The following is a 13,457-nucleotide window of genomic DNA, read 5'->3' on the forward strand; positions in this document are numbered from 1 at the left end:
TGACTCGTGCGTACGACTTTGCCAACGCCAACGACAAGCTACACTATAACTGGGTGTCGCGTCCCAGGCTTCGGTTTGCCTGATGTACATACACCCCATTCATTCGTCCGGGCATCTGCGCAAGCGTGTGAAGGATACGAGTGAACTTCATAAGTGTTATCATTCCTTTTGAATCCTACTATCTTGCGCGCGACTCCGGGCTGGCCTACAAAGGCGTTACAAAACAGCCTCTCATACAGGGGCTCGTGCTCATTGCTCATGGTGCGGCTCCTATGCCTCGCTCCAAACTAGTCCCAAAATGTAATAAGGAGACAAATTATGCCACGCTACCCACAACCAATGCCGCCACACCCTCTTCCTCGCTCCGCGCTTCGATCTTCATTGTGATGCCGGTCTTAGCACTGAAAGCCATCCGCACCATAGCAGCAACCTTGCCACCAGTAACCGTCTTGCCATACAGCTTGAGTGTATGTGTCGAATTGGACATGGGGACATCTGTGCCTTCGAGTGGTTGGAGCGAAAGGGTCTTTGTTAGCTGTTCGGTAGCATCTGTGATGCAATTAGTACCTCGTCAAACAGAATTGAGGATGACGGAGACTTACCAGATATGCTCTTTATATTGCTCAGTTGCAATGTCTCTATTGCCGAATCGCCGTTCGACTGCTCCCAGACATTGTCGAAACTGCCTGCATAAGCAGGGACGACATAGTCCGCGCCATTGACGTCCAAGTCTTCGACCTGGTACTCATCAGGGTAACCCTCACCCTCTTCCGGCTCACCCGTGCTTGGATCTATCTCCTTGCTGGTGAACTTGAGCACGTTCGTGAAGGAGGTGGCGATGAACTGTGATTCGGTCTCCAGGCGCTTAAAGGAGACGTAGACCGTACCGGGCTCGTTCGTAGGGAGTTTAGGGGCGGGAATAATGAATTCCTCCTCTAGCTGGACATCCCCATCGTCTTCTGGCGTGACGACCATTTCCACGTCTAATAGAACGGTGTCTGGGAGAGTATTCTTGATGTTGTACTGGATAACCACGTGGTCCTTGAAAATGTGCTTGATAGCAGAGACGACGTATTCCGTCTCGGATTCAGTGAGCTCGACCACGCTGCTTGATTTGAGCACCCCACCATGGGCCGCCAATTCTGGGATCTTCTGCAATTCTGCAGCATACTGCTGCGCCGCCGCGGTCGCTGATGCAGCGGCATCGGCACCTGCTTTCGTAGGTGCCTTGGCAGCGCTGGGTGCCTTAAGAGTGGGTGTGGAGCCTTCGGTCTTCTTTGTGAGGTCTGCCGCATCTGCCTGCTCCCGGGACACGGTGGGTATCTTGGAGATGTCGAAGGCGTGTTCGAAGGTGTCGCGTGAGTCAGAACTGACGTAAATGGCAAGCTGATGCTCGAGCACAGGCAGCGAGTACATGGAGTCGTTGCGGACGAAAGTTACGGCCAAATCGTCGTCCTGATCCATTAACCGAAGGTTGAGAGCTGCGCGATCTCGGACTTCGTCATCAACGTCGTCAAGACATCGAGTAAGAAGCACGTGGACAGATTTCTTGATCTCTGGGTCCTTCTGGCCAACACCAAACTTGGCGAGAGCAGACGTGGCAGCGGCTCGAACAATAGCGTTCTCCAGCACCACTCGGTTGTAGATGTACCGGATGTACTTTGTCGGGTGTGGTGTCGACGGTCCTTCCCTGCCAAGAACGAAGAGTATCCTGACAGCCAGTTTGGTAAACTCACAGTCCTCGATGAATTCGCAGAGCGTTGCTAGAGCGTCTTCTTTCGCTTCCGGCACGAATCGGATCAGGTCCATTATCGCCTCAACCACTGCCCTCTTGAACTCATAACCACCTTCGTCGCGCAGGATGCCGCTGAGGAAGGCGAGGAAGCCGGACTGTTTGGCTTTGAACTTGAGTGCTAATGTGCGAACCGCTTCGACAATGGTGACCTTGAATTCGTCAGTGATTTCAGCCATGAAGCCGGTGATCTGTTTCATAAGTCTGTCAACCGACGACTCGTTGCCCGTTTTCAGCAGCGTCGTGATGGCGAAGGTAGCAATGCTGCGGTTTGAATTGGTAATAAGCGCCTCAATGTCCTGGTTGCAAGATCGGACTGCATCTGGCTTGAAAGATGCCATGGTCGACAATATCCTTAGAGCAGCGAATTTGGTGACCGCACGAGGAGAGGTGAGGAAGAGCTGGAGGACATGTACTGCTTGTACAAGTTCGCCCTCGGTAACGTCGCGCATGTCGCAGATGGCCTTTGCTGCTTCGAAGTTGACCATTTCGGACTTGTGGCGCAGCCAGCCGTCGAGGAGTTGCATCATGGGCTGTTTCCCGGTTAGCATGATGAGATTTGAATTTTCCGCGACAGTCCTACCTTGCGCAGGTTCGGGTCTTCCTCCGCAAGCTTTGCTGCGATCCTAACTAGGAAGACGGTGGCAGCAGGGCTCTTCACAACACCGGGGTTGGAGTAGTCCCGCAGCATCTTTTGCAAGCTCATCCTATCACCCGCCCTCATCTGGTATAGCAATCCAATGGCATGATACTGCGTCATGTAGTTTGTGCTGGCTTGAAGGGCGCTATGCGAGCTGCCCCCAAAACCACCCAAAAAGCCACCTCCGGATTTGCTGCCTGATGCTGCTTCCTGGGCTTCAGACTGCCATCTCCGCACAACGTCTCTTGCGACCGGAAGGAGGTGGTATGACGACACTAGCGCAGCGGAAGCGACCGAGGGGTTCTTGTCCACTATGCATGTCTTGACGAGACGTTCAATGGCTTGGACGGTGGAGGCGTCAATAACCCGGCAGAGGGCGCGGATGGCGTTTGGGCGATATACGACATCGCTGCCGACGGACGTATCTTTCATTATCGAGGACGTAACCATGATAACGTCGTCTGCGGAGCCAGCGAGTTCCTTAATGACAAGGTACACCATCTGACGGAGGGAGGCATCTTTGTTTTGGAAGAGTTTTGAGACTGGAGATTCTCAGTATGAAACTTCGCGAGGAGAGTGCAGAGAGCATACTGCCGAAGAAGAGTGTCGTAGCCTCCTGCCTCCCCCAGCTCTCGCCGGTGAAGAGCAGTAATGCCAGCTTAGTCAATATCTGCCGGCTGTGTCAGAACTTTTCCCCGAGTTACTTCACATCGCGCAACGTACCACTCTGCATTTCCGAGGCGAGATAGGGCTCTGATTGAAGACTCGTGCTGTTCGGCCATGTCAGCACATCGTACAGCTACGCATTGCTCCCCCAGCTCCGGTTGCAATATGGACCGCCCTACCTTCCTGGAATACAGATGTCTTGTCAATCTGCGCGACCCCACCGACATCCTCATGCTTCTTGTCCATCTTGCCCGAGTCACGACTCTCGCCGCGAGCCCTCGCTCAATTGTGTGGTATCGCCCTTCTCTTACTCCGCCAAACGTGGCCTTTCGCCAGCCTTGAACAACGCAATGCTAGACTCGGCGTAGGGAATTTCGTCGCAGTTGCGGCGTCCGGGGGAGCGAGGAGCTGGGTTCGGCGGGGATATCGGGAGCGTTGCGGTGAATTGGCGACGTTGTGGTTGCCCTCGTTCGGCGTATGCAGGGATGCTGCAAGTGTGGGCTGGGCTGCTGTTCGCTTAGTCAGCCGCTTTGGGGAGATTTTGGCGGCCAAACGCGGGATTTCAAGGCCGTCATCACTCGCAACTCAACACTCTCAGTCTTTCCTCCGCGGGCAATTCTCGCAATGGCTGCGTCAATACAGCGATCGCGATGCCTGCTCTCTTCATCGACGCTCCAGTCGCTTCCACGGTCGCTCACACCGGCCTCGCAATGCTCCCGAACATTTGCCACAACCGTGGACCCTCCGCAGCCCTCAACTTCAAACCAACAGCGTCCTACGACAAGATTCCGCGATAAACTAAACACCGGGCCCTCCTTCAACGACTTTGTAAATCCCAATGCGCCTCTCCCACCCTCCGAAGCCTACGAAATCAAGACCGCGCAAGTGGGACCCGAAGGCCGCAAGAAGACGATAACACGGCTTCCGGAATGGCTCAAGACGCCTATACCAGTCGACCAGAACTACAAGAAGATCAAGAATGATTTGAGGGGCTTGAATCTGCACACGGTCTGCGAAGAGGCCCGATGTCCCAACATTTCGGACTGCTGGGGCGGGAGCTCCAAGAGCGCTGCGACCGCCACGATCATGTTGATGGGTGATACTTGCACAAGAGGATGTCGGTTTTGCTCGGTAAAGACGTCAAAGACACCACCGCCGTTAGATCCACACGAACCGGAGAACACGGCGGAGGCGTTGAAGCGGTGGGGCCTTGGTTATGTCGTCCTAACATCGGTGGATCGGGATGATCTCGCCGATGGAGGTGCACGGCATTTCGCAGAGACGATCATGAAGATCAAGCAGAAGGCGCCTACTATGCTTGTAGAGGCATTGACAGGAGACTACGCTGGCGACCTAGAGATGGCGAAGCTGGTCGCGCTGAGTGGGCTCGACGTCTATGCGCACAACATTGAGACGGTAGAAGAACTCACACCCTTTGTGCGCGACCGGAGAGCAAAGTTCAGGCAGAGTCTGGAGGTCCTGCGAACAGCAAAGGAAACTAAACCAGAGCTGATCACGAAGACAAGCATAATGCTGGGCTTGGGGGAGACAGAGGAACAGCTCTGGCATGCGCTGAAAGGTATATCTTTCCCTGGCCTTCATCAATTGTGCAAGCGCTAACCGTCAATACAGAGCTGCGCAAGAACAACGTCGATGTCGTGACCTTCGGTCAATACATGCGTCCCACAAAGCGACACATGGCAGTCCACGAGTACGTAACACCCGACGCGTTCGAGCTATGGCGACAGCGAGCTCTAGACATGGGCTTCCTATACTGCGCATCGGGACCGCTTGTGCGATCAAGCTACAAGGCCGGCGAAGCCTTCATAGAGAACGTACTCAAGAAGAGAGCCGCAAAGAGGAACGAGTTGGTTGGCGCACAGGCCGTCGAAGATGTGAAGACAGCATAGAGCTGATGTCCTAGCGGACCTGATAACATCTTAGTTCTTGTAACATATTGTACGGTTCAACCGACGTTTAGAGTAATTTTTCAACACTTTCTGAGGTCCCCGAGGCCTCGCGCTGGGTGTGCTCTTGATGATTGCGGGTATGTCAATGGGCAAGAGGCGGGCGAGATCCATCTGAATGATTCATCCATGTGTATTGGATAGGAATATGCTCTCTAGGTATGGCACCGTGCCGGCGAATCCTTCTGAAGCCTTATCGACCCTCGTGCCGTGTGTACTGGCAATACTCCACTGTCCCGATGTCCTCGAGCATCCACAAACCCGTAACGCCTCGCCCATCACCAACCGAGACGATCACCTTTTGCCCAAGGCGGCTTCCAGGGGTATCTATAACGCCCGTTTGGCCCATACCGAACATACGGTTCAGACTGGCTTATGCATAAGTCATCAGCATCAAGCCTCCACACAATTTAGAGGAATTTTAGAGGAAAGAGGAAGTGTGGCAGAGCGCTTCCTCACTACTCCGACTTCTTCGCCAACTCCGCCTGGTTGCGCAGATTCGGAGCAGTTGTGTTCTCCCCGCCTGCGTTCTTCTGCTCCATGTCTGCGGCCCAGAGTGCTGCGCCAACGGTGTTGGTGAAGGCGAAGAATATGCCTAGAATGGGAACAAGCTCGAGGAGGACTGCGGGGACGCCGAAGCTGTCTCAAATCAGCAATTACTCGTACGAATTGGATGTCCCAGCTCACCTGGCGTATGCAGCCTTCCTCTTTCCGACGAACTCATCCCTGTCCCTCTTCGACATCTGCTTGAGCTGGAAGTACCGCGCATGCGCTGTGGGGCCGAACTTGCGCCCTTGCAGCAGCACGAAGAGAACCGTGCCTACGACCGGAATCATGTTCAGCGGCAGGTAGAGAAAGTACCGAATGATGGCCTTCGGGGTGAAGCGCTCAAACGGCTTCTTCATAAGCTTGCCGAGGTTTCCTATTGGATCATTGCCGGACTTGACCTGGCGCTCAGTGGAGACGAGAGAGTTGAGGTTGCGGCTGAGCAGCGTGCCGTCAAAGGTGTCGATGAGCGCATCATCGATGAGGAAGTTCTTGCTAAGGACAGAGAAGATGGTCGAACTCTCGCTGAGGACGAGGAGGACCGTGGTCACAATGGCGAGCGGGCCATTGACGAGGGTGAGGACTGCGGCTTGCGGGACGTAGGTCACGGCGAACATGAAGGCCGTCACACCCAGTCCTAGGGAGACGGTAGGGATGAGTTTCGCAGTGAGAGGACGCCATAAGCTGCGGTGCACGAAAAAGTACGCGATACCCTGGAGCCCATCAGCATACTTTCCGTAGTCAACTATTCCGAGCTCAATACCTTGAGAGGGTAGAGGTACGCGCCTGATCGGACCGCGTCTCTGGTGAGAACTCTCGCCTGCTCGAACTCCTCCACCGCGACTTCCTTGACCTTGTCTGACATTTTCGACTTGAATCGGCGCGAAGGAGAGATGACTGTAGATCTTAGGGAGAGTAATTGACTAACGGAGAAATGGCCATGGCGTGGTTGTTGGAATGAAAGTTTGATGTGTGCACATCCCACTCCGCATTACGTCATGCGCCCATCACACCGCGGACCCGGCATCTGGCTGGTCGGCCCAATTCCCCATGCCAATCAATTGAGGGCCTTTCCGGTTTCGGGCTGCATTACCAGCCACAGGCGTTCGTCGACGCGCAGAATCCTTGTCCGTCTGATGTAAAACATACATCCCGGCCCTCTGGAGTAGAATAAGTACCTAGGTAGCACAACGACGGCTTATTCCATGCCGCGTCATAATAGTTTAGGTTCTCTTGGGACTCCACACAAAGCAAGCCAACATGTCTCCGATCTATGGCTCTAGAAAGCCAAGAGCTGTATGTCCTTGCCTATCTGGGTGACACGGACGCACTCTCAGCCCAAAGTGTCCTCAGGTGATGCCCAGGTGTGCTAAAGCCAACTTTTCCTTGATTCCTGCGCCACATCGGATCAAAGCGGCATGGCTGCACGGACCGAATAGCACAAGGCTGATGCAAACCCGTCCAGAAACAGGCCTGAAGCTACGGTTGAGCTTCGATCCTTTCCCACTATGACGCAGCAACAGCCACAGGCACGGCCACGGAGAAATATACACCGTTGAAACTAAGCTACTTGCGGCCGGGCACTAGCCGCATGTGGCGGTGGACCCTCCCGCATGGGGACAACGTCTGTGGCGCATACCCGCATACCCTGCATCCTCGTGGGCTTGCGCAATATCGAAAGGCCGGGACAAAGCGAGTTTCCGGAGACATGCCGTATGGGGGTTGGTGAGGTGATTGCGTCTATTGCAATGACGAAAGTGCTTCCCCGGACCTGTTTGTGTCGGCTAGTGCTTGCATACTCTGGGAAAGGGTGAGGGTAGTGCGCTACAGAAGCTTCACCGTAGCGACTGCTCGAAGGCAGGTCTGCTGATGGATTTCAGTATGACGTATGTTGAGAAGCAGACTCACATAACTATATAATGCGCTCCATCCACAGCCATTGAACATTCTCCAACACTGCACTACTTCAGCTTCGGTACACCCGCACAAGCTCTCAAGTCTACAACTCAGCCACTCAAACAACAATCCAAACAGACCCACATCGTCAACATGGAGAAGATCAAGCAGAAGGTCGAGCAGGTCTTGCACAAAGACTCCGCTCACTCCAACACCACGGGCACCACGGGCACCACGGGCACCACTCATGGTAATTATGGAGGTGGTACGTTGTCTTATTCCTTACGGCCCATCACCAAACCCGCTTGAACATGCTCGCTGACCACCCACAGATCCGTCCGGGCCTCATTCTTCGCACATGGCAAATACAGCCGATCCTCGCATCGATAGTAACGTTCACGGAGGTTCCGGGAACACGCACGCCATGGGTGGTGGATACGGGACTGATCCGTCTGGCCCTCACTCATCGCATATGACCAACAAGGCCGATCCGCGGGTCGATAGCGACTATTCTGGAGGTATTGGAAATACACGCGCCACGGGCGGCGGGTATGGAACGGATCCTGGAGCCGGAAACATTGCCTCAACCGGAGGCTACCGCTCGCACGAAACGACGGGTGCTACTGGCTCTGACCCATCGGGCCCACATAACAGCCGACTGGCGAACAAGCTGGATCCGCGGGTGGGTTCTGACAGTAAGTGCCTCTACCGCTTCCCCTTTTCTTAAACGAAAAGTCGCTAACTGTGCCCCTTCTTCTAGATACTGGAACGTACGGAAACACTTCTGGAACGAGCGGCCAGGAATATGGCCATACCGCAGGCACGGGAGTACCTCACACCGGCCATGCAGGCGGGCTCACTGGCACGACTGCCAATGATCCGACCGGCCCTCACTCCTCTCGCCTGGGTAACACGGCTGATCCGCGCGTTGACTCCTCTAGAGTCGGGGGATATGGCAACACTGCTGGTACAGGTGGACCTCGCACCGGTCATGGTCTTGCTGGAACGACCGGAGGTGATCCTACCGGCCCGCACTCGTCACATCTGGGCAACACGGCTGATCCGCGCGTCGACTCATCCACAGTCGGTGGATATGGCAACACTTCTGGTACAGGAGGACCTCAAACCGGCCATGGTCTCACGGGTGCGGGTATGACCGGGTCCGGAGTGGGTGGTCATGGCTACGGCAATACTGCACAGACAGGCGGTGCTCACACCGGCGCTGGAATGACCGGGGCTGGCATGGGTGGTCCTGGATCAGCTCCCGATACGGCCGGACCTCATAAGTCGAACCTCATGAACAAGATGGATCCTCGCGTCGACGCTGATCGGGACGGGTCCAAGACGTACGGCGGCGACCGCACCTACGGTTAAACCACTCTGACCGCACGATGGAGGAGATGGATGATGGATGGTCGACGATGATATCCCGGCATGGCTAATGGAAGAATGCCTTTCAGATGTTATGACTTTTGCCATGGGATCGTGGACAAAAATCCCTTCTGCGTAGTGTATTATAGTTGACATGAAATAATTGATATCACGTCTCTATCGCAATGCTTGCATGCACATGTGAATACCGTTTAATTAGTAGAAAGGTAAGTTAGAATAGATCTATATTGTAAATAGTAGGTAAGATTCAGTCTCTATGTTAAAGGATATTTAATTTTTATGGTAGCGCTTACGATTAAGCTAGCTAGCCAGCTAGTGTCGCGTCGACCTTAGAATCTCGATAGTCACGTCCGAGAAGCCTTGCCTAACTAGCTGGAGCAGCTCCTGGTGGTTAGCCTCTGCCTTTGCGATGGCCTTTTGCTGTTCTTGGTTCAGCTCACCGCGGGAAGTGCTTTCCTTGAGACGCTGAACCTCCGCCTCAGCCGTTGCCGTCAGCTTCTTTTGCTCCTGGTACTTCTTCTTGTACTCTTTCTTCTCGCTCTTGAGTTCTTCCACTTTGTGATTGAGCTTGGCGATCTTCTCGGTGAGCTCGCGCATCGAGAGGTCGTGCTGCGAGGACGCCGACGACACGCTGGCAGCGTGCTGGATGGCGTGGCTTGGGGGCGTTAGTGCTTGCGCGTAATGTTCCTGGGGAGGCGCGTTTGGAGTGTGATAGGAGGATGGTGGGGGATGTGCTTCGATGCGAGAGGGCGCAGTGTCTTCGAATTGTGACATAGTCCCCGTTGCGCTCCAGTCTTGCGCCGACGGCAGGTTGGCCTCCAATTCCACTAGTGGCTCCGCTTGCTTGCTCCCGCTGCCAGCAGCCGCAGTCTTCTTCTTTTGCCCCTGCGCCGCCGCCTTCGCCGTCTTTTCCAGCCGCGCGACCACGCGCTCCAGGTCGGAAATGTAGTGCTTGAGCTCCGTCTTGACGGTCGACAGCGACGTGTTCTCGTTGGCCAAGTCGTCGAGCAGTTCTTGGTGGTCTGTGTACCACTTCTCCTTCTTGAATTCCGGCAGGTTGTCATTGGCCTTTGCGTTTGCTAGCGCTTCTTTCACCGTCTTCTTGAGTGAGTCGACCGCTTCGCGGAAGAACGTGGAGAGCGCTTCCGTGGGGTCTAGGAGCTGTGTGTGCTTGGACAGAAGATCGCGTAGGTCGGATACGTCTGCGAGGTTTTCCTTTGCATCTGCCAGGAGCTTTTCGCGCGGTCGGGTCAGAGCTGCGGCTGCTTCGCAGATTTTCTCGAGCTCTTTCCTGGCGGCTTGGATTTTTTTGGGTGCCATGGTTAGATAGTTAGTATTTGATTTGGTTTGGTTTGGTTTTGTGTGTGTGTGTGGATGGAGGTAGTAGAGTAGACTAGAGACCTGTTTAAATAGAAGAATCAGGGCTGAGTATACATTATTCTAGAGATGATGAACAATGGTGTCAGTGTTTTGCGAGGGGTTGCGACATTGTGTTTGTTGTAGATAACTATCACAAAGAGAACTTTGAAACTTTTTACAGTTGGAAGGACAGAGATGGATAGCGTTGTGTAGTCACTCACAATGATCGACAATATGCTTACACATTACCGTCATGTCGTCCCAGTGCGATGATTGCCTGGCATATGCTGTAGCCAAGAGATTATAGATACAGGTGCTTGTGTGGCAGCAGCATCAAAGTCTTCTGCCCGTCAAGCATTGTTTAGGAGCCTGGAGCCCAGCACTTCCTGCAAAAGCGTTGTGAAGACTTCGATGAGTCTAGGTCACCATTTCGGTGGTTGCATTATGTACTGTACAGAGCAGCAAAATGATATAGGGCACGGCAAGCACTAATATTTCCGCTAGTATACATCCTCCTCTTACAAGAATAATTGCAGAGCTTCAAGAGCTAGGTCAATTTCAATGATTCCAGCACCTCCTCTTACAAGAGGGGTAGCCAACAGACAACCAAGACACGCTTCGTTTAGCCTTCTCAATCTGGTCCTGCTATCCGTAGCGATGCAGAACCGACATGAGATTATCTCTAAGCAAGAGTCCTACCGAAGACTAGACTCTCCGACAAGGCTGAACAGCTTGGCTTGTATCGCTTTTCGCAAACTTGATCAATCCCTTTCCGATTATGGAACTCGCCAGTTCAGCAAATGATACACTGTAGTAAGACGAATAGTGGTGGCGAAGCACTAAAGTAAGGAATACTTGACGAGTGGGCTGCCTTTTGGACGCGCCACACAGAACCGAATGCAGAAATGGCAGTCGAAAGCCAAGATTCTTGATCTTGGAATCGAGCGTTCTGGAGGTGGAGAAACTGAAAGGGCGAGGACGACAGGTTCCGAAGGCATTTGCATAGTGCAGTGGGCGTATATAATCAAATTTGAAGAAAAGGCCAAAAAATAGGGGGCTTTTTATCACTACGCATGGTTTTCCTTCATCTGCCTCGGCAGGAAAATACTGTAGAATAATTGCATAGCTTCCAAAGCTAGGTCGATTCAATGATTTCAGCAGCAGCAGCGGCGGGCGTATTTACCTACTTTCTGGTAGAGTCGTGGCCCGCGGTTACGTAAGCCAGCTTGCGAGACTCGCGCCCTGCACGTGATCTGCTCTGCATCACCCGTTTATGCCTAGCCCCGCCATCTACCCCTCGCCATTAATCGCGCGCCCGGCCTCCGCCTCCAAGCACTGTTCACAACTCAACCTCACGATGCAGTCGCTGCCGGATGCACGCCAGCAGTCTTTCGAGGAGCTCTACGGCCCGCCCGAGAACTTCCTCGAAATAGAGGTAACGGCCACTACCCCTCCACACCCCTCCACACCCCGCCAGAGCTCCGTGTCTCATCCCATGCGCAGGTCCGCAACCCCATGACCCACGGCGTCGGCCGGGGCATGTATACCACTTACGAGATTGTTATGCGCACGAACATCCCGGCCTTCAAGCTCAAGTCTTCCTCCGTCCGCCGTCGATATAGCGAGTTCGAGGCGTTTCGAGATATCCTAGAGCGCGAATCGGCGCGCGTGACGATACCGCCGCTGCCTGGCAAAGTCCTTACAAATAGGTTTTCGGACGATGTAATAGAGCATCGGAGGGAGGGGCTGCAGCGCTTCTTGCAGATCGTGGTGGGCCATCCGCTGCTACAGACGGGTAGCAAGGTGCTGGCGGCGTTTGTACAAGGTCGGTGGCAGTTACCGCATAGCTGCGGATGGGATACTGATCGTTTCGCAAGATCCGAACTGGGACCGCCACGCGTGGTAACCATCGCCCGCGGACATACTCTCTGCCAAACTCAATCCACGCGTCAAGCCGAAGCATCACGCGATATCACGAGATCACGAGTAACGCCTCGGAGGAGGAGGTAGTCCGCGTTTGAGGCATTTCCTTTTCGCCAGGAGGCATAGCGGTGCGTTCAGGAGCAATTTGGTGTTTCTGTTGGTCTGCTCACCGAGGGACCTTTCTCCTTGATATTTGTTCGTAGCTTTAACCTGTCCATACTTCCACGGAGCTTCAATCTTACCACGAACTTGGCATGCCTTTCACGTTCCGACACATTACTTGATATCAACGCTGTTCTGCGATTTCCCTCACGGTTTCGCCTGTGCGACCTTACATCCAGTGAATCAGTAAGCTAAGATAACAAAAGTAATACCGATCACACGATGAGTTACGAACTGCGGACTGTGTTGCACCCAATGCCCGTCCACCTTGCGACCATGAGCAATCCACTTTCTAGAAAATTTTGTCATTCTAACGGAGAGCATCCCGCAATTGCGCTAGTGATGTAACTTCGGGCTTAATAGCTTCCTAGCCTGGACAGCGCGGGGTGAGGAAAAACAAATTGGCGAACCACAGCTCCCAGCCTTAAAGGCTGCATTCCCGCCCACCTGGATATCGCGCAAATTCTGCAGTCGATATCATCATGGGCGTTCCTTCAACTCAAGCGTCGAACGCCATCATCTATCTGACCTACGGCGCATTCTTGTGGGTGTATCGTTTCGAAGCGGCGACGATAAGCTAACCAATTCGCAAGGGTCGTCGGTTGCTACATCGCATGGCGGCTGCGACACCAGTCAAAGACAGAATGGCTGTCGAGCAACAAGTCGCAAAAGGGTGGGAAACCAGATATATTTCGTCCGGGTTGCGGGCTTCACGTTTGCCCCGGGACCCCGCAAGCCCTTCCAGCGAGAACCCATCCAGCTTGGTGGCACAAAGGCTGACATTTGACAGGCATCCCGCTTGCTCTTAACTTCATCGCGTCGGGTGAGTGCATCCGTGCAACGCTTCACGCGTAAAGGGCAGCGGCAGCATCGGTATCACGGCATTGTACGAGTTCATCGAGATGCGCAACGGCACGGCTGGTCGAGTCATGAGACTCATCAAGGTTCGTATTTGAGATCTCTCGCAGAAGCTGCTCTCATAGCGGCGACTCCACTACCTTCACCCTAGGAAAGGAAGAGTGAAGCACTATGAGAGTAGGTCTTCTGTGCGGCTACACTGCGGGCGCCGAGCCAAGATTGGACCTGGAGTGCTTCAGACGCGCTTTGAAGCATC

At 53.9% G+C, this 13,457-nt stretch overlaps 7 protein-coding genes across 7 annotated transcripts; 4 read left to right on the plus strand and 3 right to left on the minus strand.

Annotated features, from left to right (window-relative positions):
* Window positions 1-110: 110 nt before the first annotated feature.
* On the minus strand, window positions 111-3,516 carry BU26DRAFT_495736 (coatomer subunit gamma). Its single transcript, XM_033826227.1, has 6 exons — window positions 3,278-3,516; window positions 3,156-3,202; window positions 3,024-3,102; window positions 2,376-2,974; window positions 603-2,325; window positions 111-549 (listed from the first exon to the last, which is right to left on the minus strand). Exons 1-6 carry the CDS (start codon window positions 3,342-3,344, stop codon window positions 317-319), a joined length of 2,748 nt encoding a protein of 915 aa, XP_033676729.1. The 5' UTR covers window positions 3,345-3,516; the 3' UTR covers window positions 111-316.
* Window positions 3,517-3,722: 206 nt separating this feature from the next.
* Window positions 3,723-5,008, plus strand: BU26DRAFT_439795 (Lipoyl synthase; the record flags this gene model as incomplete). Its single annotated transcript, XM_033824362.1, has 2 exons — window positions 3,723-4,677; window positions 4,731-5,008. The coding sequence occupies 2 exons, from the start codon at window positions 3,723-3,725 to the stop codon at window positions 5,006-5,008; spliced, it is 1,233 nt and encodes a 410-aa protein (XP_033676730.1).
* A 170-nt stretch (window positions 5,009-5,178) lies between these two features.
* Window positions 5,179-6,510, minus strand: BU26DRAFT_524891 (uncharacterized protein). The gene is made up of 3 exons (XM_033830377.1): window positions 6,375-6,510; window positions 5,753-6,324; window positions 5,179-5,704 (listed from the first exon to the last, which is right to left on the minus strand). Exons 1-3 carry the CDS (start codon window positions 6,474-6,476, stop codon window positions 5,524-5,526), a joined length of 855 nt encoding a protein of 284 aa, XP_033676731.1. The 5' UTR covers window positions 6,477-6,510; the 3' UTR covers window positions 5,179-5,523.
* An 858-nt stretch (window positions 6,511-7,368) lies between these two features.
* On the plus strand, window positions 7,369-9,054 carry BU26DRAFT_524892 (uncharacterized protein). Its single transcript, XM_033830378.1, has 3 exons — window positions 7,369-7,772; window positions 7,840-8,202; window positions 8,268-9,054. Exons 1-3 carry the CDS (start codon window positions 7,661-7,663, stop codon window positions 8,879-8,881), a joined length of 1,089 nt encoding a protein of 362 aa, XP_033676732.1. The 5' UTR covers window positions 7,369-7,660; the 3' UTR covers window positions 8,882-9,054.
* Window positions 9,055-9,127: 73 nt separating this feature from the next.
* BU26DRAFT_524893 (uncharacterized protein) lies at window positions 9,128-9,537 on the minus strand. Its single transcript, XM_033830379.1, has one exon. It carries the CDS (start codon window positions 9,494-9,496, stop codon window positions 9,212-9,214), a length of 285 nt encoding a protein of 94 aa, XP_033676733.1. The 5' UTR covers window positions 9,497-9,537; the 3' UTR covers window positions 9,128-9,211.
* A 2,044-nt stretch (window positions 9,538-11,581) lies between these two features.
* On the plus strand, window positions 11,582-12,662 carry BU26DRAFT_524894 (Phox-like protein). The gene is made up of 3 exons (XM_033830380.1): window positions 11,582-11,693; window positions 11,762-12,083; window positions 12,136-12,662. The coding sequence occupies exons 1-3, from the start codon at window positions 11,616-11,618 to the stop codon at window positions 12,162-12,164; spliced, it is 429 nt and encodes a 142-aa protein (XP_033676734.1). The 5' UTR covers window positions 11,582-11,615; the 3' UTR covers window positions 12,165-12,662.
* A 163-nt stretch (window positions 12,663-12,825) lies between these two features.
* BU26DRAFT_440245 (uncharacterized protein) lies at window positions 12,826-13,198 on the plus strand (the record flags this gene model as incomplete). The annotated part of the gene is made up of 3 exons (XM_033824381.1): window positions 12,826-12,887; window positions 12,937-13,016; window positions 13,134-13,198. The coding sequence occupies 3 exons, from the start codon at window positions 12,826-12,828 to the stop codon at window positions 13,196-13,198; spliced, it is 207 nt and encodes a 68-aa protein (XP_033676735.1).
* Window positions 13,199-13,457: the final 259 nt, after the last annotated feature.

Source organism: Trematosphaeria pertusa (genome assembly GCF_010094035.1).
Source record: "Trematosphaeria pertusa strain CBS 122368 unplaced genomic scaffold BU26scaffold_22, whole genome shotgun sequence".
Classification (NCBI taxonomy): domain Eukaryota; kingdom Fungi; phylum Ascomycota; class Dothideomycetes; order Pleosporales; family Trematosphaeriaceae; genus Trematosphaeria; species Trematosphaeria pertusa.

Excerpts from the sequence above, each read along its gene's own strand:
- BU26DRAFT_495736 (XM_033826227.1), bottom strand. The coding sequence starts at position 3,344 with ATGGACAAGAAGCATGAGGATGTCGGTGGGGTCGCGCAGATTGACAAG. Across the intron at positions 2,975-3,023 it reads TACGACACTCTTCTTCGGCA|TCTCAAAACTCTTCCAAAAC; the intron begins GTATGCTCTCTG and ends GAGAATCTCCAG. Across the intron at positions 2,326-2,375 it reads AAGACCCGAACCTGCGCAAG|CCCATGATGCAACTCCTCGA; the intron begins GTAGGACTGTCG and ends ACCGGGAAACAG.
- BU26DRAFT_524891 (XM_033830377.1), bottom strand. The coding sequence starts at position 6,476 with ATGTCAGACAAGGTCAAGGAAGTCGCGGTGGAGGAGTTCGAGCAGGCG. Across the intron at positions 6,325-6,374 it reads CGTACCTCTACCCTCTCAAG|GGTATCGCGTACTTTTTCGT; the intron begins GTATTGAGCTCG and ends GATGGGCTCCAG. Across the intron at positions 5,705-5,752 it reads AGGAAGGCTGCATACGCCAG|CTTCGGCGTCCCCGCAGTCC; the intron begins GTGAGCTGGGAC and ends GATTTGAGACAG.
- BU26DRAFT_524892 (XM_033830378.1), top strand. The coding sequence starts at position 7,661 with ATGGAGAAGATCAAGCAGAAGGTCGAGCAGGTCTTGCACAAAGACTCC. Across the intron at positions 7,773-7,839 it reads TCATGGTAATTATGGAGGTG|ATCCGTCCGGGCCTCATTCT; the intron begins GTACGTTGTCTT and ends GACCACCCACAG. Across the intron at positions 8,203-8,267 it reads TCCGCGGGTGGGTTCTGACA|ATACTGGAACGTACGGAAAC; the intron begins GTAAGTGCCTCT and ends CCCTTCTTCTAG.
- BU26DRAFT_524893 (XM_033830379.1), bottom strand. The coding sequence starts at position 9,496 with ATGCGCGAGCTCACCGAGAAGATCGCCAAGCTCAATCACAAAGTGGAA.
- BU26DRAFT_524894 (XM_033830380.1), top strand. The coding sequence starts at position 11,616 with ATGCAGTCGCTGCCGGATGCACGCCAGCAGTCTTTCGAGGAGCTCTAC. Across the intron at positions 11,694-11,761 it reads AGAACTTCCTCGAAATAGAG|GTCCGCAACCCCATGACCCA; the intron begins GTAACGGCCACT and ends TCCCATGCGCAG. Across the intron at positions 12,084-12,135 it reads GCTGGCGGCGTTTGTACAAG|ATCCGAACTGGGACCGCCAC; the intron begins GTCGGTGGCAGT and ends TCGTTTCGCAAG.